This window comes from Xenopus laevis, chromosome 2L, assembly GCF_017654675.1.
Source record: "Xenopus laevis strain J_2021 chromosome 2L, Xenopus_laevis_v10.1, whole genome shotgun sequence".
Taxonomy (NCBI): Eukaryota; Metazoa; Chordata; class Amphibia; order Anura; family Pipidae; genus Xenopus; species Xenopus laevis.
Genome location: NC_054373.1, coordinates 59,272,707 through 59,300,556, shown reverse-complemented (window position 1 = coordinate 59,300,556; position 27,850 = coordinate 59,272,707). Strand labels below are relative to the sequence as shown.

Sequence of the window (27,850 nt, the reverse complement as noted above, 5' to 3'; positions counted from 1 at the left end):
AAACAAATCAATCTCTAGACATTTTGGGGGCTTGAAAAATAATTTTCTGTGGGGCTCAGTAATATCTAGCTATGCCACTGCTTGTGAGCTACAGTTTTGGTTTAAAGCAGCAGTGTCTTTTAGTACACAAATTTTTTATCAAGCAATACTGACTATACAGTATATACATGAAAGCAGGACTGCATTTTGCCATCTTGTGTTCTAATGTCGTGAAAGAGGAACAACCAGTGGAAAATCCCAGATCCAGTGTAGACGTACTGAGCAATGCTAACTACAGTTCTCTCATGCCACGGGCAACTAGCTACTGACGTCAGAGGAAATCCTCTGATTTCAACAACTTGTAACATACTGGCTTTTCTGGTTTCTTTTTTCTGTAACTGTGCCTCCAAGGGCAAGATTTAATGATTTACTAGCATAGAAAAATAAAAGTGAAAATGGCCTCTGGGCATAACATTATCTTGAATTTACAACCATGGTAGGAGATAACGGGTGTTTTGTGAAAACTGGTTCCTTAGGAGAAAACATGTGACACAATCATGGTGGCTTGTTTGAGTGTTATAAAAAGATATAAAAAATCTCTCAGTTTATGATCAGTGCAACCAAGTACAAGGGGAGCTGTGGGTATTTTTTAAAGACATCTAAATTCTACAGAGTATATGGCCCATGTACCTGGACTAGGGATGCACCGAATACAGGATTCGGTTCGGGATTAGGCCTTTTTCAGCAGGATTCGGATTTGGCCGAATCCTTCTGCCCGTCCGAACCAAATCCGAATCCTAATTTGCACATGCAAATTACTGGTGGGGAGGGAAATCGCGTTACTTTTTGTCACAAAACAAGGAAGGAAAAAATGTTTTCCCTTCCAACCCTAATTTGCATATGCAAATTAGGATTCGGATCGGTATTTGGCCAAATCTTTCGCGGACGATTCGGGGGTTCGGCCAAATACAAAATAGTGGATTCGGTGCATCCCTAATCTGGACAACCCTATTCAAATTTTCTCACCGTCTATACACGCAAACTATCTCTGAAAGCAAAGTCAGCACAGCTATTCATTCATAAGAAGTATTTTGTTTGGAATGGGTGAGCAGCCACACACAAGCAACTTTTATTAGATCCCCCCCCAAAATTTTTCATGAATTATATTTAGCATGTTTCTTATTCCCACAAGATGAAGGTATGGGATCCATTATCCAGAAACCCGATGTACAGAAAGCCCCGAATTACAGGAAGGCCATCTCCCATAGACTCCATTACAATGACATTTTTAAATTTAAAGTAATTGATATGATAAATCCATACTGGAGGCAAAACAATCCTATTGACTTTGATTAATGGTATTTTTAAGACTTTTTTTAGACTTACTGTATGGAGATCCAAATTACGTAAAGATCTCTTTTCTGGAGAACCCCAGGTATTCTCGAGCATTCTGGATAACAGGTCCCATACCTGTATTAATATGATATTGTATGGCAAAAATATTAATATTATATTCTGTAGCAAAAACACAGCTCAGGGCTATGCTGGTGTTTACCCTGAAAGACAGTGAGTTGAATATTGCGTCAATACAGTTCTATACATAAAGTATTTACAAGAAGAGATAAAGAAGAGATAGAAGGGTGTAGCCATTAAAAAATACTTTTATAAAGTAAAAAAATTCTATTTACTGAATAAATCTAATCATTGCTCAAAACAACAAACCATAAATCATGAAAAAAAGTTGCACAAAAGCACTATATAGACATGAGATCTATTATCCAAATGACGGCATTGCCATTTCTCATAGACTCCTAATTAAGTAAGCAATTATATAGTCTTGTGTAAAACCAATCCTGTTTTTTTCAATACACAAACTTAAATGTTATTTTAATAGGTTTAAGGCATGGTGCAGCACATTTTAGGGAAAAAAAAAAACTTATCCAGAATGATCCCTGGCATTCTGGATAACAGGTCCCATGCCCATAATACATTTCTAAATATATAATTAAGCAAGTTAAAGAATGTTGTGTATATAAACCTTAAACCTACAGCAAAACATAAACGACATGTAAAATAGGTGTGAATTCCAGTAAGTGACTTACCAAACTTGCTCACACACTGAATATGAATGGTTTGCAGACTGTACATTACCCTGAAGCTATTCACAGAGGTAACAGGTTCTGCTGTTAAGGTAAGACATTTCTTTTAAAATAACCACACCGGAATGTATGTAAATCATTCTCACAGGTCCTGCTGTTAAGGTAAGACTGAGCTTTTAGATTCTAAAACATGTTTCCTTTATAATAACCATACTGGGGTGTAAATTCAGAGGCAGCTGACTGTTAGATCTCTGCCATCAGAGGCTGGGTCAGTGATAAAGTAGTGAAATGGGGATTTCAGGAGGCCATTGGGATGCATTTGAATTGACACTGCAAAATCCAGACTGGTAGTCTTGAACCAGACAGCCCCTTGAAAAATTAAACTGGACAAGTGGCAATCCTTTACACAATCCATCTCTTGGCAAACGTTTCAATCATTCTCATATCCCTTAGCTTGTAGTCATTTGTAAACAGGGCATACTATTGATTTGTTTCATCTTGTAGCTATTGTCTGTTCATTTATTAGGCACATAAAGTAAGGGGGTCCCTGGTGGCAGAGCTCTGATTTATGTGTTTATAGAAATAGTGCCTATGCACAAAGTTTAGGGGTGATAAAAAATTTTTTGCTGTAGGCCTCTGAAACCTCTGCATAGCTTCTTGGCGAAAATAGAATTTTTAGCATAGCATATATGCAGATGCAGAGAGGCGAATAAATAGTAGAAACATAACACATAGCACATGGCTGATGTCCAGAAAAAGACTATTTGGGTTCAAGCCTCTGTGACCCTCCAGTTTCTCAGGGTCTATTACCTATTAACATGGTAACATGGGTACAGATACATCAAAACCATTTTATGCCTGTCCGAAAATTCAGTGGGTAACAAGGGCAATAAATGAGTGGTTAGAAATTCTATAAAAATATGCCACATATAATTTTCTATTATAAACTGAACGTAATCCATGGTCCTACTGTTGTGATTAATGGGTGCTCAAGCTTATATAGAAATTTTACATTGTGTGTATACATAGTTTGGGGCAATGGACAGGCTGATGAGCTCAATTAATGAATGAATGAATGAATGAGTTAATTAATTCTCTTGTTAGAGCACCTACACACAGCTGCAGTTACAACCCATAGGTGCAATGGCATAATAGCCAAAATATTGAAGTCACAGTATTCTGAAGTCCTACATGGTTCATAATATTTCCCTGCAATACCTTGATATATTTTAGATTGTAAGCTCTGTACCTCCTGCATTGATCAGTATTTGTATAATTGCCCTATACCCCCTGCAGTTACACATTGCTGTGGAATATGTTGGTACTTAAAAACTACATGTTAAATGTTATCATAATGAATGTTCTTAATGGTGTCTATTGTCTATTGTTCGGCATATTCTAATTCATTCTAAATCTAAAATTATTACAAAGAAAAAAAAAAACACAATACACATTGGCAGCCTGACTCTAAAAAAAAAAAAGAAAAATTCAGTATCAGCCCTCCAGAGAACTTGCCAGTTAAATGGAAATAAAGCCGAACCTTTATTCTTGTATATTTCATGTCTTTTAGCGAACCCTAAAAACAAATATTGGTAGGAAATCTGTATTTTATATACTTAAATTACTGCACTAGCCTAAAGTTTAAGCATCTCAATAACAGTAATGATTCAGGTATTCAAAGTAGTGCACAGGAACGCCCCATCTTGGATTTTATTAGGAGGGTCAGTGACTTGCGCATACTCAGTGTGCTCTGGGCAATTGTTGAAAAGTATGGGTCATTTTAAATCATTAAGCAGAAAATGATTGAAGCTCATGCTGCAGGGTTGATTACTAAATTCTAGGGCAAAGTGCACTATTTTCTGAGCTGCTATATAATGAGAAACTGAATTAAATGACAAGGAAAGCTTAAAGACAATATTTTGTGCAGGAAAAGGCGTACCTCAATACAGGTTAATAGTGCAGTCATTTCGCTGAAGCATGAAGCCATTAAGAAGATCTGGAGACGATGGTTTCACAAAAGTGACAAGTACAGAGAGAGAGAATACTACTCAAAATGCATCGGTTTGCCCTCAAGACCAAGACGCATGTGCAATAGATATTCTTGTGAATCAGCGCATGCACAGATGGTATTACTTGTGAGCGTGCTTTCTTCTGTGGGAGGCATCTTGCTGTCAGGAATTTTAGCACATGCACAGATCATTGGAAATGATGATGTAAGCAGCTTTAAGATGGCTGACAGATATGCTACAGAATGGGAAAAATACAAAATTATTGGAATCAAAAACGGTATTTGGGAAAACAAAGTTAGGGATCTGGGAAAGCAAGAGGCTACTAGTTAAATGATGCAGGAGGTAAAAAAAAAAAAAAGGCTTCCTTGTCCTTAAAGTGAGCAGAGAGCTATCATGGGCTTCTTCAGATCCACAGAGCTTCAATGCTAAAGGGATTAGCTTGGGTGGGTACAGAATCTCAAAACATAACATAAAATATTTTTAGGCTATTTTGTTAAACTTTACTTCATTAAATACTTGCAGGTTATTGCAGGAGATTCTTTCCATTTTTTTTTTTTATACTTTCCTGCCTTTTGAATAAATCCTCCCTCCTTCTCTTAGTTTTCTTTCATTTCCTGCCGAGGATTTTCGAAATATAATCATTCTTTGAATTCCAGCCGATTTGGGTAACATTTCTACTGTAGTCCTCCCTGTGTTGCTATAGGTGCCAATCTAATAAATTACAATGCTGTGAAAACCATTTTCCCTTTGAAAATATCATTCCGATTTTTCAGATTTTGGAAGAATGTGAATTCACAGTGTTCCAGTTAATCTTTTACATAATCATGGGCACATTAAAGGGCAGATTTTTCAATTTAGTAATTCAAATGTTAATAGATCTGCTCTATAACATGAGTGTCAATATTTCACGGTTTCTTTTAGGATGGGATGTGCTTCCTTTGGCTTTTAGAGGAATTTGCAGGTGTTTTATTATCTCCAGCTACTATCCATTCCATTGCTAATAACTGGTCTTCTAAGTCATACATTTCACTGTGGAGGGAGGTTCAGGTATAAACACAAAAAATTATAAAATAAGACATGATTCCTGTTAGTTACAGACACAACAGATAATTTACTGCAAATCACTGTCTGCAATTGGAATACCTACTAGTGAATATGATAAGAATGCTCATGTTTTAAAAGTCTTCTGATGAAAGTACAAGCTTGCGAAACATCTCTTCTCTTTATTCACTTCCCTGTTTGTAATCTTTCCCCTAGGAAGTTGCAGGTTTCCTGTACACTGCCCCTTGGCCATCACACACCCTTTTGCCTCCTGATTGTTTGTCTGAGAGATCAGCAGCATGCACACATCATCAGAGAATAGATCTGGAACAGTCAAGGCCTGCTTGCTCTTCTAGGAATCCCTGAATTTGGGAATAGATTCATTAGCAAAGACAATCCAAGGTAAGTCTGCATCTACAGTATATCCTAGTATGATTCAGGGACTCAGCAAGTTTGTTCTCATAATCTCAGTCATACCTGTGTGTTTGGAGTATATTCTATAAAACGGGATTTTTAATGAGGGTAAAAAAACAGAAACAGAATGCGAAAGAGAAAAGTATGGGGGATATCACAGAAAATATTTAATCTCATCTGATACGTACACTGCTTGTATAACAATAAACAGGGATTATTTGCTAACATTGGCCAGTAATTTATAACAGCTAATTACATTATAACCTTTATTATTTTTTTTGCAACTGACTGAACAAAGTTAATCGTTAATGGATTACTGGCCTGGTGAAAATGTACCCACTTTATTAAAGGAGTCCCATTTGATTTGGATTTATTTTCAATTCTTTAAAGGGGTGGTTCGCCTTTTAGTATGTTATAGAATGGCCAATTCTAACCAACTTTTCAATTGGTCTTCATTATTTTTTTTGATCGTTTTTTTTTTATTGTTTGCCTTCTTCTGAGTCTTTTCAGCTTTCAAATAGGGGTCACTGACCCCATCCAAAAAATGAATGCTTTGTAAGGCTACATATGTATTGTTAGTGCTAGTTTGTATTTCTCATATTTCTGTTCCGGTCTTCTTTATATTCATATTCCAGTCTTTTATTCAAATCAGTGCATGGTTGCTAGATTTTGGACCCTATCAACCAGATTGCTCAAATTGCAAACTGGAGAGCTGCTGCCTAAAAAATTTAAAAACCACAGATAATACAAAACAAAGACAAATGGCAAATTGTCTCAGGACACCACTCTCTACATCATACTGAAAGTGAAAGGTGAACAACCCCTTTCGTTTTTCATGTTATAATTTCTATCTGTTATTATTTTTAGTACCCCAGTGCTATAGAGCTCTATTAGCGCAAAGTAATTGATGAAAAATTGAGAATGCATTCACACTATTACTATATCTATAAAACCTCTGCCTATAACTCCCTTTATCTCTCCATATACCTTGAACCTTCCCCAGCTTTCCATATAACTAAACTGTAGCAAGGCCCTTGCTAAGGATTTAAAATTATTATGAAGGATGTCTAAAATGGCCATTGATTTTATCATGATTAATGGGTCATGGGTCGCTCCAGTATGATATCCGCTCAGTTGGCTTAAGCGATACAGACATCCAAGGTCATGAGACATCAACCTCCACCCCTGCCACCAACAACACCTACAATACCCTGCCTTAGAGAAAGAATATAATTTGCCAGGGCTTGGTTTGCCTTTAAAAATTAATTATAAAAAAATAGGTGTTAGTACCATACTTTGGCCAAAATATGTAAGCTCACGTGCCACGGCAAGGCTCCTCACTGTACGTCCTACACAGTTAGTGAGGATTATAAGTTTTAAAGTACATTTAAAATTCCCCAGCAACCAATGTGACCGAGTAGTAAGCACTCCATTATAATCAAATAACTCAAATTTTTACAAATGATTTCCCTTTTCTCTGTAATAATAAAGCAGTACCTTGTACTTGATCCTAACTAAGATATAATTCATCCTTATTGGAGGCAAAACAATCCTATTAGGTTTCTTTAATATTTAAATGATTGGTTTTTATTTAAAGGTTTTTATTTTGCATTTTTATAACAAAACAAACAATAAAACATGGTTATTTAAATTATTTTTAAGTAGACTTAAGGCATGGAGATCCAAATTACAGAAAGATCTCTTATCGGAAAACCCCTGTGCATTCTGGATAACAGGTGCCACATCTGTATTGGGATGACAAAGTTAGATGCCAAAGAGTGAGATAATTCTGGCGGCACATGGGCCAGTTCCATTATGATCCTACTATTTTATCATGGCACTCCAGGTGTACTGTTGAACAGGAATCACTGGCACTCAAAGGCAGGTGCAAGAAGGGCCAAGCCCTTGCATGTTTATTCATCAGAAAAAGCAACGTTTCGGGGTAAACCCCTTTGTCAAGCATTAAGGTTTTCAGTGAGAGAAGGCAATATAACACCTTCTCGTAGCGTGATCAACACGTCATTTAAATTGTGCATCATTAACAACACAAGTGCAAAACTGGCATGGGGATTCATGGGGGATGCAGGGATAGAAAATGCTTTTCCTCTCTCCCTCGCCTCCAAGTAGGGTAAGATATGAATGCTTACTTATGTCTGGTCTGGCGTTGAACTGTTACAGATTGCTACAATTTAAATAGTGATAAAAAGGTTTTGTCCTTCCACACAGTATGCTGAATTGTTAGAGGTATGATACAAAGTTGCTGATACTGAAGCAAAGTGCTTAAATGTTTATGTAACACATTGAAGGTTTCTTACAGGACTTTTGAAACTTCCGCTCAAACCTGGACTGTTTGACTAACGGATTTCCTTTCAACTTAATTTTCTCACCAAAGAGCCAGTGAATTTACAAATGAACTATACATAATGGACTCTGCAAGGATCTATTATTTTTTAATGTGAAATAGTTTTGTAAACCAGTTTTGCACTTGTTATGTTAATTGAGTGACGTGTTGATCACGCTACGTAGGCCTTCTCTCACTGAAAACCTTTATGCTTGACAAAGGGGTTTACCCCAAAACGTTGCTTTTATATGCTGAATAAACACGCAAGGGCTTGGCCCTGCTTGCACCTGCCTTTGAGTGCCAGTGATTCCTGTTCATTTGTAGATTTCAGAGGGTGTCGACTCCTCCATCATCAAGCATCGAGCTGTAGGCCAGGGTGTGCCAGCGGAACCTTTATTTCTAACCCCATGTGTACTGGTCACTTTGTGCTGCAGAGCAAAGCAGGTGGGAATGGGGGAAGAAAAAACATTGTGTTGGCCCAGTGGCGTAACTAGATATTACTGGGCCCCACAGCAAATTATTTTTCAGGCCCCTAAAATTTTTAGCAGTTGACTTGTTTTACCAATATTTATTGAAACTGTATATAAATTAGGGCCTCGTGGGGCCCCTATACCTCCTGGTCCCCCCTGCAGGCACAGGGTCTGCTTCCTCTATAGTTACGCCCCTGTGTTGGCCACAACACATACCAGAAGTTTTAACACTCCATAAAGATGGTATCAGGAACGTTTGCATGTAGTCTTTCTCAAGGCTTTAGTTACAGCTTAAAAATATGAGCACTTTTGTAAAGATAAAAAGTACATTTCCCTAAACCACATAATTTTAGTGCAAAACAAATGACTATACTTTGTCTAATTAAATAAGACATTCTTGATGATCAGTTACAAAGAAGAAGATATATACAGAGATACATATATGTCTTGAGTCATGACTAACTAGTTTTATAAATAGTTATAAATATATAAAGCGCTAATTGTTTTTGGCATGAAGGAATTGGGTTTAGAATAATTTTCTTACTAAGGAATACACTTCTCTAAAATAATTCATCAGAAAGGTTTCTTGGCAACACTTCTTCACAAATAGAAACAAACAAAATAGGCATCCTCCATCTATTATAAGGACCCCTGGGCAAAATTTCTATATGCAACATTGTCTTAGGCAGTGATCCCCAATCTGTGGCTAAGGAACAGCATATTACCCCTCATCCCCTTAGATATTGCTCCCAATAACCTTTGAGGCAAGTCTTTAAAGCCACAAAAACATGAGTTTGTAGCCGGACAGAGACTGTTGAAGGCTGGCAGTCCACATGGGGCAATCATAACCCCTGTATAGCCCCTCTGGTGTGGCTCTCCAAGAATTCTTAGATTTGGGGGGTTATTTATCAAACGTCGACTTGTTTTTTCCCACGAAAAAATTAAAGTTTTCGAGGGGTTTTCAGTCAAAACTCAAATTTTTAATTTTTGAATTTTACTTGAACTTAACTTGAATTTTTTGAGATTTATTATACCCCGAAGCTGGAAATAGCTTGAATTCGAAATGACACCATCTAAAACCTGTCGAGGTCATATAGAAGTCAATGGCAGAGGTCCCTTCAACTATTTGAAGATGTTAATTGCCTTCAAGATGTTTGAGGTTTTTTTCGGTGGGTTTCACTCGAAAACGTGATCAATTCGAGCGATTCAAGTCTTTTTCCACTGAAAACTCGAGTAGTCGAGTTTTTCACTGACTCTTCTGATTTGAGTTTTTTACATTAGAGTTCTTTCTTAGGGCAAGGGCACAAGGGCAGATTCGGGAAGATTTAGGCTAATCGCCTCTTTTTCGTGTCGACAATCTCCCCGAACTGCCTTCCCTAACCTTCCCACTGGCTATAAAGAAAAATCAACAGCGTGATGGCATCGATTCATTCTCCAAAGTCGTCCGAAGTTTCCACGTGAGGCAAATTCGGGAAAATGAAGTGCGGCGAGTGCCACCCGCTGGCGATTTTTCATTATAGCGGGCGGGAAGTAGGGGAAGGCAGTTCGGGGAGATTGTTCCCCCGAAGAAGAGGCGATTAGCCGCTGGGCGACTAAATCTCCCCGAATCTGCCCTTGTGCCCTTACCCTTAGATAATAAACCATTCAAGGTCTAAAAAAGCTCACAAAGCTCTAAAATTTGACCTTTGATAAATAACCCCCTTAATGTGGCTCATGAGCACAAAAGGTTGAGAACCTCTGTTCTTAGATATTTAATGACTGGTCTTTTTTCACCAGTTTATCTAAGGCAATCTGAATTGTAACCTGCGATATGAAAATCTGTATTGCTTGTGACTGGTGTTTTCATGGAGTGGGAGGTTCTATTATATGTAACCTTACCCCCTTTTTACGGTATTTTTACTCCACACACAGTTGTAAGACTAATGCCAGACAGGGCTGAAAATCGGGCTGTTAAAAATATCAGGCCAAAATCAGACACGTATACATGAACCCAGGCTGACACAATTGTTCTGTGTACAGGCAGTACAGGATGCTAATGCCAGCGTAGGAGCTTATTCTCTGCCTGCATATTTCAGCAGGCCGATTTTCAAACTCATCCTTATCATCAGCATTATCTTAACGTTCAGACTTATTGTTCCTGACATCACGATTTTAATAACCTTCGGTGCTAAAAAAGTAAATAATTCTTGTTATTAAGATGTGCTGATACAATAACTAATACATGCAGCAAGAGGTGGTTGCAACAACATCTTTAACGGTACTTTTCTTATTTTGTTTTCTTTTTCATTCTAGCACCAGACGGGAACACAATACGTTGCGGTATTTTACGCGCTGATATTTATGGAAATGTCTTCAGAGGCACCTACAGTCTACCTAAGTAAAACAGATCCTTGCGATGTGGTGGATTCCCCTTTCAGATACTCCCTCTTCACTGTGACCTACAGCATCATTTTTGTCTTCGGCTTTATCGCCAACTGTTACGTCTTGTGGATATTTGGCCGCGTTTACCCTGCCAAGAATCTCAGTGAAATTAAAATATTTATGATCAATTTGACAATTGCAGACTTGCTGTTTTTAGTAACGCTTCCACTGTGGATTGTTTATTACCATTATGAAGGGGACTGGTTTATGCCTTCCTTTCTTTGCAATGTGGCTGGCTGTTTTTTTTTCCTCAACACATATTGTTCCGTGGCATTTCTTGGAGTCATAAGCTATAACCGATTCCAGGCTGTAACACGTCCGGTAGAAACTGCTCAGTCCACAGCAAGAATCAGAGGCATTTGCATCTCAGTAGCTGTATGGATCCTTTTGTTTGCCAGCTCATTATATTTTCTTATTTTTCCTGGCACTAATATAGTGAACATTGATGGCAAAAATTTCACCAGATGCTTTGAAGGATACAGTATTGACAACAGAGAACCAGTGGCTGTTATACACTTTATACTGGTTGGGGCATTTTTTGTGGTGTTTCTCATCATATTAACCTGCAATTTGGTGATTGCCAGAACCTTACTTTACCAGCCAGTGAAGTCGAGGAAAAGTTCAGACATGAAGCATAGAGCTTTGTGGATGGTGGTCACTGTACTTGCAGTCTTTGTCCTATGCTTTGTGCCTCACCATATTGTAGATGGCCCTTGGACTCTAACAGTATTGAGAATGTGGCATGAAACAGATTGTGATTTCCGAAAAATGCTAAATAATGTGCATCAAATAACACTGTGTCTTATGAGCACCAACTGCATGCTGGACCCAATCATCTATTGTTTCCTCACAAAGAAGTTCAGGAAACATCTCAGTGAGCGAATCCAGAACATTAAAAGCAGCCGTAAGTTGTCCAGAAATACGACTGACACCAACGTAGAGACCATATTGCCATTCAAAGAAAAGATAGACAATGTTACCAGTGTATAAATATATTCAACAGTATTTTAAATAAAATCTGGGAAAACAAGTCATATACTTTGCTGATGCTAACACAGTAAAGGAAGTAATAGAGGAAACCTATAGCCTTGCTGTGAGAAGATCATACATATAATAAGTGACTGGAAGACTGGTTAAGTAAGGCTTGGTTTGTACTGTACAGATTATATAAGGATTTAAACAAAGAAACGCTTTAAGAAAATAGGTGCGATTAAACAGTCTGAGGATAAAAATCTACGGGCATTATATTAAGCTTTGTTAATATTTGTATTGTTTTACTTGAACTATTTGAAACTCTGATTAATTAAAAGCTGGAGGTCATACGAAAGCCTGAGTGTTAGTGTAACTTAATAAACCTTCATAAAAGCTGAGCATCTTCTGTTAGATTTGTAGTGTCATGTCTTTCTTCACCAAACCAGCTCATCATTATTCTGGAAACATTCCATATATCTTTCTGTGTCCTTCTCAGGAGCAGCCATTCCACCTGTGAATCAAGATGCTCAACTACTGAATTTGGCAACCTGAATCCTGGAATCAGAAACTCCTGAAATTAGATGACAAGTCTAATTCTCTAGACTATATGCACTTTTCAAAATTAATTTATTTGCAAAGCTTTAAGGATATCTATCCCTATGCACAGGTGAGTCAGTCAAAATACTATGCCATTGATTGGTTCACCTGTCCACAAACAAGATTAAAATACTGAGCTACTTGATTGTAAATTCCTCCAAATACAAGTTGATGGTTAATTTATCTACATATGAGAATAAAACAGTGGACCATTAATTGGTCCACAATTCTACATATATTGAGCTATAAATTGGTTAAGGTACCTATATTGCAGAATTAAAAATCTGGGCTACTGATGTATTAATCTACATTTTTTAATTAAAATATGGAGCCACTGATTGGTTCACTTGTCACATTTAAGACACTGGGGCTCATTTATAACATTGTGCAAATTTGCCCATGGGCAGTAACCTATGTTACTATATTTATATAACATATATAACATGTATTTTTTCAGCCAGCTGCTGGTTTAACAAAATGCAAGAGTTTGATTGGCTGCCATGGTTACTACCCATGGGCCCATGATTTATAAATGAGCCCCAGTGTCCTTCACAAGCTCTCAAATAAATGTCAGACATCACCAAAAAATGGTATGATTGTATCAATCTTAATTGGTTTAATTACCAATGTCCTGTGTTGAATTCTATTGTTATGATATAGTTTATCATGTTACAGGCAACTGTGTAACTACAGCTTACTATGACTAGTGGTTGTCTGTTTTTTGAGATATCAGCAGTTTTCGACTGCTAGGCAGGCTGCAGCCTGCAGCCTGCAGCCTAACCAGAGCCGGGCCAGGCACCCTAGGAAACCTGGCCACTTGTGGCGACGGCTGGTCGACCGCATGCGCAAACTGTCGCTGGCGACGTGCATGCACGAAACGAGGCGCGTCCATGCGCAAAAGCACAAATACACTGGCAACTAAAACAGACAGGTAGAAAAGGGGGACCAGACATGGGGAAGGCAACAGAGGAGGTACGTGCCTGGCGCCCCCCCACCCTAGGCATGTGCCTACTCTACGCACCCCAAGTTCCGGCCCTGAGCTCAACAGTTCTCTTTGAAAGGCCAGAGGGCCAGTGACCCTAAATGCACTTTTTATGCACTTCCTGGATTCAGGTAACCCTAGCATTGCTGATTCTTAATATATCCAAAAGCCTGAAATTAGCATTTTAAACATGTAAATATCTAAGATACTGCTAAAATAGAAAATGAATGCAAAAGTTCTCAGGGAAGAACCTGAGCCAATAAGTATGTCGATTAAAAAAATATTCCGAAAATATACACAAGGGGTAAATTTATCAAGGGTCGAATAGAAATTCGAATTCGAATGTTCGAGTTTAAAATTCATACATTGGAATTTTAAGTCCCCTATTTTAATGCAAATTTGAATATGAGATTTATCACACGTCAACCATGGAAACAATGCTAATTCGAATATTTGCACCCTAAAACCTGCCGAGTTCATGTACAAGACAATGGCAGACGTCCGTTAAGCAATATGATTTTTTATTTTTTTTTTGGAGAAAAGCTCGATTTGTATGATTTAAATTTTCAGGTTGGAACCATTCGAAGATTAGACATTCAATTTTTTTCTTAAATAACCTCCCAGTGGAATTGTGAGTATATTCGAATTAAAAAAATTCACATGAATTCGAAAATGTACCTTTGATAAATGTGCCTGAAAGTCCTATTGGGTTTATTTAATGTTCAAATGATTTTAGCTGACTTAAGGCAGGGTGGTCCAAATTAAGTAAAGATCCCTTAAACAGAAAATCCCAGGCCCCAAACAAATATATTGTTTTTTGCAGATTGGGCATAGAATTTTTCAATACAGTATTTACCAGTTAGAAATCAATAGTGATTTAAATTATTTAAAGATGCCAATCTGTATGCAGCCATCTCTATTTAAACTTCAACCATGTTGTTTCAGCTCACTCGATGCTGGCCCTAAGCCCAGTCCCAGGATTTGTCTATGCTACTTAAACACTGAAACAAGATAAAAATTATGGAATGGTAGCAAATGTCACTTAATTGCTATTCCCAAAATGCTGAAGAAAATAAATTTATTTTATACATATCTAAATGTATCCTCTATATTTAATGGGAGTGTGTACATTTTCAACTATGGCATGGAAAATTAAGTCTGCAAGTCAATTTAAAGCCAGAATTTAATGGCCATAGTCTTTATAAGCAAATGTTTTTAATTTATTTACTTTAGTGTCACAGATGCAGTTGTACTTGAACGATTGAATCAATGGGAATGTACACTTTTCTAATCTATGCAATAAACATAATTTCCTACAGTACACTGTGTGCTTTGTTGCATGATCATAAATATATTTTTGATTGTATGTAGTCATTTAGCATGTGCAAGAGTGCAAGCATCCTCCTAGTGAGTGTTATAACCCTATTTGCTATAGAGTGTGAAGTGTTATGACAGGGGTTCTGATTGTCACATTACAAATCCTTAGTCAAATGACAGATTTTCTACCCTAGTTTGCATCTTGGTAAGTGGAAGGAGATAGGTAAAGAACAGCCAGCCATTTTGAGGATAAATTGCATGTTCTGCAAGATACCAATGTCTACTTATTTTTTGCAACATTATATTTTTGATGGTGTTGATCTTCATGATAAGCAGGACTTGCTCTTCTACTGCTTCCATGCTTGTCCAGGATTTCATTCTCAAACCAAGGGTATTAATGTGAAGTTGGCATCTTTTTGCTTCTATATCGCTTCTACTCCTCTAGAAAGGATTTCCACTAGATTTTGGAACATCGTTGGTAGGATTACTTTAAAAGCATTAGTGAGGTTGGGCACAATCAGGCCTGGCTTGCAGTTGGCATTCTAATCTCTCCTACAGGGCTCTATGCAGGGCTCTATGCAGGGCAGTCAACTACTTCCACTACCATTTTAGGAAAAACATTCTGTACAAACCTTGTTTAGAATAATTTTTATTGGTACTAAAACACAGTTTAGTAAAATAATCTATACAACTGGCCGGCCAGCCTATCTTATTAACTTCACTAATTTAAAGTTATAAATAGAGAATCAATTGATTAACTGGTTCATATATCTTTAAAAAGCTTAAAAAGACTTTAAAAAAATACAATAACTTAAAGGAACAGTAACGTCAAAACATACCGTAAGTGTTTTAAAGTAATGAAAATATAATGCAGTGTTGCCCTGCACTGGTAAAACTGGTGTGTTTGCTTAAGAGACACTAATATTGTTTATATAAATAAGCTGCTGTGTAGCAATGGCGGCAGCTATTCAAAGGAGAAAATGCTCACGTTACACAGCAGATAGCAGATAACGGTCTAATGGTGTTATCTGTTATCCATTAGTTAACTTGTGCCATATAGCCGTTTTTCAATTTCTGCCATTGCTCCACAGCAGCTTGTTTATATGGACTATAGTAGTGTTTCTGAAGCAAACACATCAGTTTTACCAGTGCAGGGCAACACTACATGATATTTTCATTACTTTAAAACGCTTACATTTTTTGGTGTTACTGTTCCTTTAAGATTTCATACGCCTTCAATCACAGTTCATAGTGTTCTATATTTCATGAATGGGGGTTATAACCTTTCCCAGGTATTGTTATAGTTCACTAATCCACTCAAACAGTATACAAGGAGGTTATGAAGTTGCCAATTATCATTAAGTTTGTGTTTTAGTTGTGCAAGCTGCTATTGCGGTGTGTTTAATTGACTTTTTGTTTCCACAGGGCAATTTTCTCCCTACTTGTTGATAACTTAAGCCGTAAGAATGCCTCTAGTATTGTTCAATAGCGCCAGCGATCACTGCGGGGCATCCCCCATTGCTATATAGGCGCAAAAAGGAGAAGAAAGGGGGAGCAAGGCTATTTCCTTAATTGTACAACAATCGGTACGATCTCACCCGCAGCCACAGTTTTACTATGGGCTTTTACTCCACCGTCTTATGTATCCACAGCCTCCCTCCTGTTGGTATTGTGTTTCGCAGCTCCACACTCCACAATTCTGAACACCCTTCTCTCTCAATTGGCGTCGGATTGATTCACTTGTAAAGCGCAGGCAGGCATGTACTGTGGCTCCACAAACAGTGCTGATCTGTCCGGCTGTTTCAGTGTGAATGCCTCTGCTTCTAAGGCTGTCTCAAACCTTGTTTAGTGTACAAGGGACATTACTGTGCTGCAACACTTCCCCAAACCATTGTCAAAAAGTACAAAGCAAGGTACTGTCAAGGATGCCTTTCAATCGATCAAGAGGCCCTAACCCATTATCTCCTCCAGTTTAACTTCCAGGTCTCAGATGGTCTATTAACCTAAAAGAGTTTTTGGACTGCAAAAGTTTACCAGATCACAAGAAGCATACAAAGCCTTGGCATAACATATAAACTTTATTCCGATAGTTTGCTGGCACATTCAAGTGGAAATCATAAGTATTCTCCATGAAATATTTGGGATCCGTTATATGGAAAACCATTATCCAAAAAGTTCTGAATTACAGAATGTCTCCCATAGACTTTATTTTATCCAAATAATACATTTTTTACATTAGATATAATTAATCCTTATTGGAGCAAAACCAGCCTATTGGGTTTATTTAATTTTTAAATGATTTTCTAGTAGACTTAAGGTTTAAAGTTACAAATAATGGAAAGATCCATTATCTGGAAAAACCCCGGTCCCAAGCATTTTGGATAACAGATCCTATACCTGTACTTATTATTTTTTATATATATGCCCACTAGAATTAGTGGAACTGATTACTACAAAAAGGTACTAATTTGCACCAGTGCAGCTGCTGAAAGCAACAAATCAGCAATCTGTTTTGCTCAGCCGACTACAAGTTAGTAAATAAAAACAAAGATCTGACTGGCTGCTGTGAGTAACTGTACAAGTACAATCTCTAGCAGCTATGTTAGCCCCTAAAATTCATATAAAAGTGACCGGAGACCTGCAACATTCCACAGTGAGGTATTTGCTACTATTAAACCTTGATGTATATGCTCACCAGAGATCGCAGGGCTGATAACTATAAAAGGTGCTAAACAGCAACAGTGCAGCTGCTGAAAGCAGCAACCAGCTATTTGATTTGATCAGTACACTACAAGTTATTAAATGAAACAAATATCTGATTGTTTGCTGTGCTTAACTGTATTCATGCAATCAAGCAGCTATGTAGGCAAATCAACCCCAATAACAACCTCTTTCACCATACATTTATAAGGGCCCTGGTTAAGTTTCTATATGACTATAAAAGTTACTAAGCTAACAAAACCCTGCCCAATGTATCTCACACAGATCACATTCTTAGACTCATGTGACCTTTTACATGCTAGTGGAGAAACACGTGAACCCAGCCCTGCAGCTTGTTATTTGCTTTGATGGAAACTGTCTGGCTACCTTAAAATAAATGAAAGGCTGCAGCACCAGGTTCAGATGCTGGTCTCCTGGCTGAAAGAAGAATACATCACATATGCCATAAGCTTTATATTTTAGCAGAAGGTATGTCCACATGTGACTCTGGGCACCCAGTTCCAAACAAATCCCTCCTGTTACTCAGCTGGGCTTGAAAGGAGTTCACTCTCCTACACTATAAATGGTATGACCCTATTAGCTTCAATCACATAAAAATATGATACGTTTTGGACTTCAAAAAACATTTTCTGAAGAATGTGTTAAATGTGCAACTGAAATCTTCAGCAGTTAAAATCAAAAGTTTCTAAACAATACCATGCCATCATTATATAGCTGCTTATATATGCTTTACTCACTCCTATATGTTAATTTGATACCACTGATCCCCTTTCCCAACAAAAGGCCACCATATCGACAGTTTCTTCTACATCTCCCTCCCTGACTTGACAATACAAAAGTCTCAAGATGGGTCACATGGTATCACTGCCGTTTCTTCAATAAAATATAAGAACAGAAATACCCTAATCTACAAATCATCCTGTGTTGTTACAATCATGTGAGAAACAAACAAATGTTTTAGGAAAAACAGGCTGGCATATTCAATTACCATCCTTTAATTATTTTTACAACTTTTTTAGGCATGGAGGGTGTCATAATAAGGCACAGATACTGTATGTTTTCTATTATTTGTAGGTTTTCTGTTATTTGTTTTTTGGAACACTACTGGCTAATATAAGTAATTTCATGGTCCAGGTTCCCTCTGTTGACAAAGTTAAGTACTGCAGCTGCAAGTACCAAATTCACTATTCATTTAGGAGTTGTGTATTTTTTTAATGCAGCTCTATGTTTTCTATATTTTGAAAATACCTATATGCATGCTGGTGCATATGTTTGCGTTCCTGTGTATACAAATGTCTGAACAGAACTCCCAACCATTTATTTTAAAAATGCCCTCTGTAAATTGGAACAGTAGGGTTGTGTAGCAGTCTGATTACTGATACATCAGATCAAGGATCTGGATCAAAATATTTTTACTTGTCCAAATCCAAAGGAAATTAATGGAACTGTACAGAAAATATTAAGGACAAAGGCACATATATAAAGGAATTTATTCAGGGGGTTTCCTTGTCGTTTAACAATTATTTTGTGAGTTTCTGAACAATTTTTTCCCCCTACAACCTAAACACTTGTGTTGTGAGTCACTGACTGACTAACTAATTAGCAATGCACCACAGCAAACAGTATGAGTTGGTTGTTTGCATTAGGAAAAATGTACAGCTGAAGAAACACATTAATTATTTATTTTAAAACTACAAACAAAAAATATGAAAACCCTTTTTTTAAAAAAAAAAAAAAAATTATCAAGCAGCCATTACAGTTGTGCAGAAATTTTTCATGCTCTTACAGGAAACATACACCCAATCATATATAAATTTGCACTCTCCCGAGCACTTTTGCAACCAAATTATTTTGTGTTTTTCTGACTGGTCAGTGTGACTGGAGCAATAAAACTGATCAGAGAAATGCCAAAAGACACTTCCACAATAAGTAAAATTTTGCTGGTATGACTAGCCTCTGCCTGGACAAAACATCAGAAGCTGCCAACAAGTGTATATTTTTTATTATGAAGGTGTCTGAGTGGGACATGGATTTTTACTACTGAGTGCTGTCTTATAGCTATCAGGGAGCTGTTATTTGGTTCTGCTGATGGGCTTCTGGGGGGGGAGAAAAAGGGAGGGGATGATATCACTCCAACTTGCAGTACAGCAGTAAAGAGTGACTGGAGTTTATCAGAGCACAAGTCAAATGACTGGGGGCTACAGGGAAACTGACAATATGTGTAGGAACCTGTCAGGTTTCAAAATTAAATGTAAAAAAAATCAGTTTGCTCTTTTGAAAAATGTATTACAGTGTAGAACTTTGCTGGAGCAGCACTATTAACTGATGCATTTTGAAAAAAAAACATTTTTTCCCGCAACAGAATCCCTTTAAAGTGAACAACCTCTTTAAAATTAGTTTCACTGGTAAACTATGATCAAAATTGGACATGTTTCCCCAAGAGAAGTGGTGCTTGCATGGGGACATAATAATTCTTTACAAATATATTAGAGCACATTAAAGATTGATAGCAGGGATTTTTTTTCACATATAAGGGGAAAAGTGGGCAGTGAGGTTGTGGAATTCTCTGCCAGGTGATGATATAATGGCAGATTCCCTTTTAAGGGCAATAATTGCTGGCGTTGTAAAATGTATTAGATGTACTGGAATCTTATGCTCATTATTGTGCCCCTTGTTTAACAAGCCCAATCATCGTGTCATATATCATCTTTGGAGTACAATGGCATTAAATGGTACTATGTAATACAGGGATCCCCAACCTTTAGAACCCGTGAGCAACATTCAAAAGTAAAAGGAGTTGGGGAGCAACACTAGCATGAAAAATGTTCCTGGGGTGCCAAATAGGGGCTGTGATTGGCCATTTAGTAGCCCCTATGCGTATTGTCAACCCACATTGAGGCTCTGTTTGGCAGTACAACTGTTTTTATACAACCAAAACTTGCCTCCAAGCCTAAAATTCAAAAATAAGCACCTGCTTTGATGCCACTGGGAGCAACATCCAAGGGGTTGGAGAGCAACATGTTGCTCACGAGCTACTGGTTGGGGATCACTGATGTAATACAATGGTTTTGCTACTTATCAGGAAGATATTATCCGTGCTTGCAATCCTCACTTAATATGTACACTTTATTAATGTATCAATTTCATGCAGATCTGGTGTGTGTGCGTGTGTGTGGGGGGGTCAAATAGGTTTTCTAATACCTTTGGAAACATGCATGGTTTCCAGTAGGATACACTGTCACTTTTCATACAAGATTTGTCTTGAAAGAGGCAAATAATGTTCCACATTTACCCCAATTTAGAAGCTTAATAAGCAACAATTACTGAAGTTGAATTGCAATCCTTTAAAAAAAAAGAATGTTAGGGGCAATGGTATGAATCTGTCTGCTTTTGCATATATTTTTATGGTGAAAGAGTTCTATATTTTTCAAACATATTTATTCTTGTTTCAGATTTCTGACAGCTTTAATTTATATTTTTGTAAGTAAAACTGGTTAGAAAGTTATGTATTGTTGAGTAAGTTACGCCCTAAGGTTTTAAGGGAGTGAAAGCAAAGCTTTATAATGGTTTCTTGAGTGTTGTTGTGATAAGTCACAGCGCATGTTTTGCTTACTTTGTTTTGGTGAGTGTATTTTTCTTTTAACATGCCATGGCTGTTTTTCCTGCATGGTGTGATGTTTATTGTTCTTTTACATAGTTACATAGTTAAATTGGGTTGAAAAAAGACGAAGTCCATCAAGTTCAACCCCTCCAAATGAAAACCCAGCATCCATACACACACCTCTCACTACTTTTTTTTTGAAAGGTAGGTTTTATTTCCTTTTTGATACACACAGATATTATACATACGTAACAAACAGTTAAGCAGACCTTTTCATACAAGGTACATGAAATGGGTACAAAACACAAGTTGACTCAGAGCATAATACAATAAACATTGCTATAGGATAGAGATGGACACCTGCTATAGCATAGTGCCTAAGAGATTGTTCAGGCAACTCAGGTTGAACCAAACCTCCACACAAAAGGGTTATCTAACTGCGGCTCATTCCATGTCATTCCATGGGCCCCATATTTTATCAAATTTCGTCTGGGCGCCCCTAGACTCATAGGTAAGTTTATAGAGGGGTAGTACGCTGTTAACCAGCTGCACCCAAGCTCTAAAAGATGGTGAGTGGTTGCCCATCCAGTGTAGTGCTACAGTTTTCTTTGCATAAAAGAGAAGGATGCAGTAGGCAATTCGGGCATATTTGGCTGGGACTAGTTCCTCCATGACCCCCAACAGACAAACGGATGGAGTAATAACCCTTGGGAAGTCGAGGTTATCTGCTAAATAATTTACAACTCGTGTCCAGAAATTCAAAATATGTTGGCACTCCCATATTAAGTGGAAGAAGTCCGCGCCTGGTTGCTGACACCTAGGGCAAGAGTCAAGAGGGATTCGGCCCATTTGTTTAAGGCGTATGGGGGTTACATATACATGGTGTATAATTTGTATTGTATTAATTTATCCCTTAAAGAAATGAGGCCGGTGCACACATTATCTATTGCCTCCTCCCAATCATCTTGTGCAAGGCCTGTAATTTTTTGAGTTGTCTGAAAGGGTTTGGGGCCAGATAGGAGGAGTCGTTGGTAGAGCCGGGACACCAGTTTGGAGGGGCTAGAGTCGTGGAGAATCTCTTCTATGACAGGAGAGGACTGTTAGGGGCAAGGGTGTTAAATTGGGAGTAGAAAGCATGTCGCAACTGGAGGTATTGGAAAAGTAGAATTTGTGTTGGGTGGGTCTTGCGTTGGAGAGCAGGATATGTGGGGAAGGCCTGGGGATCAAGAAGGCCTTTTAGGCATGTAATGCCCTGGTTTGGCCAGTAGATGAAGTCCTGCAGGTATGAGTTTCCCCACAAAGGTAGGTGGGGAGATAGTAACGGTAGTTTACAGCCCATGGTCTTGAGGGCTACCAGCCAGGATTTGTGAGGGGTAGTTAACGTAGTTGGCAGAGGGCTGTAGTCCTTGAGGGAGTGGTATGGGAAACTGCGAAGACCCTCCCATGAGGATAGAAGGAGAGCTTGCAACTGTGAGTTTGGGTTCTACGGGTCAGGGTTAAAGCACCAGTGGAGGTAATATATTTGCGAAGCTAGGTAGTACAGATGGAAGTTAGGGAGGGCCAGTCCACCCTCTTCACACGGGGCACACAACTTGGTCCAAGCAATTCTGGGTGTTTTATTGTTCCAAAGAAAGGGGACCATGATTTGGTTCAGGCACTTGAAGTAATTTTTAGGGAGATATATGGGTGCATTGAGGAGCAGATAGAGAATTTTGGTAAATCATTTTAATGATAGGTCACTAAGGATTGGGTCTAGATTGAGAGAGATATATTTTGTAACATCAGCGTGAATTGTCACACCTAAGTACCTGAATTGACTGGCCCACTCCAAGGGGGTCTCGGCTGGCAAAAATTGAGGTTGGTTAGGGTCTATGGGGAATAAGACTGATTTTTCCCAATTCACACGTAGGCCAAAGAATGAGCCAAACCAATTGACCAGGTCAAGAAGGGCAACAGCAGAGCAACGTTTCGAGCCACCTGGCTCTTTATCCAGCTTGATAAAGAGCCAGGTGGCTCAAAACGTTGCTCTGCTGTTGCCCTGCATGTGAAAAATAAAGGCTTTTCTTTTAATCGGAGTGCTGCCCATTTGAATTTCTAACAAATATCGTATACGTGTGGAAGGACACGTGGGAAAAGTGCACCCGTGAACAAAGTTGCAGACAAGTGAGTGCGACCTAAATTGAATTCGACAGGTCAAGAAGGGCAGCAAGGGAGTCCTTAGGGTCGGCCAAGTATATAAGAAGGTCGTCTGCAAAAAGAGAAATCTTTTCCTGCACAGTGCCATAGGTTAAGCCTTTTATTCGGGGGGACTGCCTGATCAGTACCGCCAGTGGTTCAATTGCTAGGGCAAATAGGACTGGGGAGAGGGGGCAGCCCTGCCTCCTTCCTCTTGTTAATGAGAAAGGGGGAGATATGAGGCCATTGACTCAAACTCGTGCCGTGGGACACTTCTAGAGAAGTTTGATCCATGTTAAACACCGAGGACCAAATCCAAAATGGGTCAGGACCTCCCATAGGTAGTCCCACTCCACCGAATCAAAAGCCTTGGCAGAGACTAGAGAGGCTACAACTCTGGTGCCTGTCTCCACGTGAGTGATTTGTAGATTAGTAAAGAGTCTGCGAAGCTTAATGTTGGTGGAGCGCCCAGGCATAAAGCCAGATTGATCTGGGTGGATAAGGTCTGGGACCACCTGTTGGAGGCGAGAGGTAAGTATTTTAGCCAGGATTTTAGCATCCATGTTAAGTAGAGATATAGGGCAGTAGGAAGAGCATCGAGTAGTGTCTTTTCCTGGTTTTGGGATGACTACTATGGGGCCTCAGTAAAGGAAGGGGGCAGTGAGTTACTGTCAAAAGCACTTTGTAGTGTGTCAAGGTATTTTGGGACAATTTGTTCTGAGAGAGCTTTATACCAGTCTGGAGAAAGGCCATCTGGTCCTGGCGTTTTATTTGCGGGTAGAGAGGCAATAGCATCCGCAACCTCCTGGGGTGTGATAGGCGCATCTAGGAAAGCTTGGTCATTAGGGGAGAGAGATGGTATAGAGATGGAATCTAAGAATCGCTGGAGTTGGGCTTTGGAGTGTGGTGATGAAGTGGAGTATAGGTTTTGATAGAAGGTAGCAAATTCTTGTATTATAAGCCTTGGTTCCATGACAACTGAGCCATTGTCTAGTGTAAGGCGTGGAACCGCAGAGGATGCGGTTTGCTGTTTGGCCAGGAACGCCAGACGTTTGCTATTTTTGTCACTCTGGTCAAAAATACGTTGATTCTGATAGAGTAAAGCTTTTCTGGTTAGGGAAATAGAGGCATTGGAAAGGGTGTTTTGAGCCTTCAAGAGATCAGCATAATTGGCAGGAGTAGGGTCCTGTGTATGCGTTGAAAGAGCACTCTGGAGCTCATTCTCCGCTGCTTTAACTTGTTCTATATTATCATTCCTGGCTTGTGATATTGCCCCCATGAGAGTACCTCTCATGACTGCTTTAGATGCATCCCATAAGGTTTGTGGAGAGGCAGAGCCAGCATTATGGGCCCAGTATTCCCCATAAGCTTGGGTATTGGCAGCAGCCACTGTTGCGTTTTTGAGCCAAAGAGGGCTGAGATGCCACAATTTATCCGGAGCCTCAGGATTCCACCGTAATGTAAGTTGGAGCAGGGAGTGGTCAGAGAGGCTGTGTAGATCCGCGCTCCGCCTAGTAATCCTTTTCAATTTGCATGCATTAATCCTCTCACAAAGATGTACCAATCATCCCAGGATATCCATTTATAACTGAAAGAGAGGAGAGTACTCAAACGCAGATTAACTGCTTGTGATTATTTATTATTCATGCTGCTTTACACAACATGTTTCGGGCAAGTGGTGCCTTTTCTCACACATGTTTGAGTGCTCTCCTCTCTTTCAGTTATAAGTGGTCAGAGAGGGACTGGGGTAGATACTTGACCTGGTCAATGACAGGCAGGAGCTCCATTGAGGTAAGGGCTAGATCTATTCTTGAAAAGGTCTTATGGGTTGGAGAGTGGCAAGAAAAGATTCTTTGAGATGGGTGTTTCCACCTCCAGGGGTTTGTCAGTTGCAGGGCCTCTGCCCATGTGGTAAGCTTAGTATGGGTGTGAGGGTCGGGGCTGAGTTTATCCAAGGAGGGATTTAAACAGCAGTTAAAGTCTCCCAGGATACAGAGGGGGCTGGGGGGGTATTCAGAAAGCTTAGTGACCATTAAATCTAGGATTGACACTGCGAATGGCGGGGGCATATATAGATTAACTAGCAAAATAGGTTTGTTGGCAATAAGGCAATGGAGAATCAGGAATCTGCCATAATGGTCTAGGTGGAGCTTCAGAAGTTCGAATGGCAGGCCTTTTCTGATTAGTACAGAGACCCCCCTCAAGTGCGATGAAAAGGTCCCCTCTCTACTTTTAATTAAATTCTATATACCCATACCTATACTAAATATAGAGCTTAGTATCACAATAGCTTTTGATATTATGTTTGTCCAAAAAATCATCCAAGCCATCCTTAAAGGCATTAACTAAATCAGACATCACAACAACACCCGGCAGTGCTTTCCACAACCTCACTGTCCTGACTGTGAAGGACCCCCTACGTTGCTTCAAATGAAAGTTCTTTTCTTCTAGTTTAAAGGGGTGGCCTCTGGTACGGTGATCCACTTTATGGGTAAAAAGGTCCCCTGCTATTTGTCTATAATGTCCTCTAATGTACTTGTAAAGTGTAATCATGTCCCCTCGCAAGCACCTTTTTTGAAGAGAAAACAACCCCAACCTTGACAGTCTACCCTCATAATTTAAATCTTCCATCCCTCTAACCAATTTAGTTGCACGTCTCTGCACTCTCTCCAGCTCATTTATATCCCTCTTAAGGACTGGAATCCAAAACTGCACTGCAATTCCCAGAAAGAAGAAATATAAAACTGTGGCAGAAAATGCCCAGTGGAAGCAGGAACTGCAACAGGGCAGCAGAAACTTTGGCAACCAAAAGGCCAAACAAGTTAGAGCTCGAGGTCCTATCCCAGGAAGATGCCCTTACTGTGACTGAATTACCATATAGTCTAGAGGAAGAGGGTGAAGGATCTTCTTCTCTTGTATTAGAACAAAAACAGAGCAGAAAGGCACAACCACTATAGATGTAGAACATACTAAAGACTCATCTTCTGAAAAATCTTCTGTAGTGTATCCTCCTGTGCCTAGAACATCTCCTTCATGCAATGTGTTTGATGCTCCAGACCCATCCTGCCCCAACTCTGCCAAATTAAATTTTATGAAATATCACCCTGTTCAGCCACTATTAGATCCTAATCATACACTGCCTTTCCAACTAATCAAAGTGTATTCACGTTCTGTCCCTGGTGGGAGTTCTATGCAGAGAAAATGGCTTACTGTATTGATAACCAAAATATTTATTGTTCTGTCTGCATGCCTTTCTGCACTAACAGGCATAGTATGCTTATTATAACAGTGAGTTGTGCTCACCACTAATTTTTAAATACATTAAGCAGGGGTGTATAATGTATAATCTGAATTCTTAATGAATCAAGTTGAGTGTAGGAACAAAAAAGTTGCCATCCTGAGAGCAAGAGGAGGCCTAGTTACATTTCTAAGCAAAACAACTATAAATAACCTGATCATACTAATGGAGAAAATGGTGAAAGAGAACATCAGCAAGGAAGTAAAAGATGCACTGAAATATAGTGTACAAATGGATAGCACCGAAGATGTTGGTGTGATGGAGCAGTGCAGCATCATTCTCAGGTATGTGACAGATAAAAATGTGCATAAAAGGCATATTGCTCTAATAAATGTTAGGAACACAACTGGAGAGGCCCTGTTCACATCTCTGAAAGAACAACTGAAAATGTTGTCTCTGAGTGTTAGTGACATCATTAGTTCCGCTTTTGATGGTGCTGCAAATATGAGTGGGTGCAATGGTATTCAAGCCCACATCAGAAATGTTTCCTGCAATTCTGTCTATACCTGGTGCTATGCTCACATCCTCAATCTTGTCATTGTTGACATAGTCCAGTGTGTCATCCCTGTGAAGTCTTTATTTGGACTCTTAGAGAAGACAGCATGTTCTAAGAATCTTACAAAAGGCTCTTGGTCTGGAAAGAGCAAGTCTCGACCCAGCGTCAAGTACAGAAAAAACTTTTGTTCCTAAACAAAATTGGCTATAGTCGCTGGTGGAGTAAGCTAGGAGCACTGGGTACAATTTTTGGGTCATTGTATGCTATGTTGTCTGGAACATATTTCTTTGACTATCCAGTTTGACAGCAAATTGTTAGTGAGGCAAAATATTTAATTCATGGATGGAGAAGATTTGAAAAATTCCTGTTATTGCAGATTTTTGAAATTGCCACACCAGTGTCAGATTAGCTGCAAGCTAGTGGACTGGACATATTACAAGCTTGGAGAATGGTGGAAATGGCAAAAAGGCAACTTCAGAAATTGAGGCCATCTTTTCCAAAACTTCTAGCTTTAGTTTTGTCAGGGGGCCTATCGGCTCCCAGCGGTAAGTCAGGACCAAGGAGGAAGCTTTAGGAGTTAAAGTCCAAGTTTGCGGTACAAATAGGATCAGGTGAAATCGTAATCAGATTCCAGGCAAAAGTCCAAAAGGCAGGCAAAATAATATCAAAGCTGAGGTTCAGGCAGGGTCAATCAAGGAAGAGCAAATTACAGCAGACAACTTAAAAAACAATTGCTGATCTGGCTGGTGTGGACCCTGTTCAATTAAAATCCGAGCTTCTGAATACCAACTATTCAGTCCTAAAAAAGCCCAGCTTTCCTCAAATAACAAGCATTAATGTAAAGGAAACTGAGGAGGAAGAAACAGTCAGTGACATTAAAGAGTGTCTGTGAAAACTGCCTCACTTGCTGCTACAGA

The 27,850-nt window shown here is 39.0% G+C and overlaps 1 protein-coding gene across 4 annotated transcripts; it reads left to right on the top strand.

Annotated features, from left to right (window-relative positions):
* The first annotated feature begins 2,135 nt into the window (after nt 1-2,135).
* ptafr.L (platelet activating factor receptor L homeolog) lies at nt 2,136-12,142 on the top strand. 4 transcript variants are annotated; one of them, NM_001086171.1, is given in 3 exon segments: nt 2,136-2,170; nt 5,345-5,530; nt 10,646-12,101. In NM_001086171.1, a coding segment is annotated over 1 exon segment (1,065 nt). In that variant the 5' UTR covers nt 2,136-2,170; nt 5,345-5,530; nt 10,646-10,699; the 3' UTR covers nt 11,765-12,101.
* Nucleotides 12,143-27,850: the final 15,708 nt, after the last annotated feature.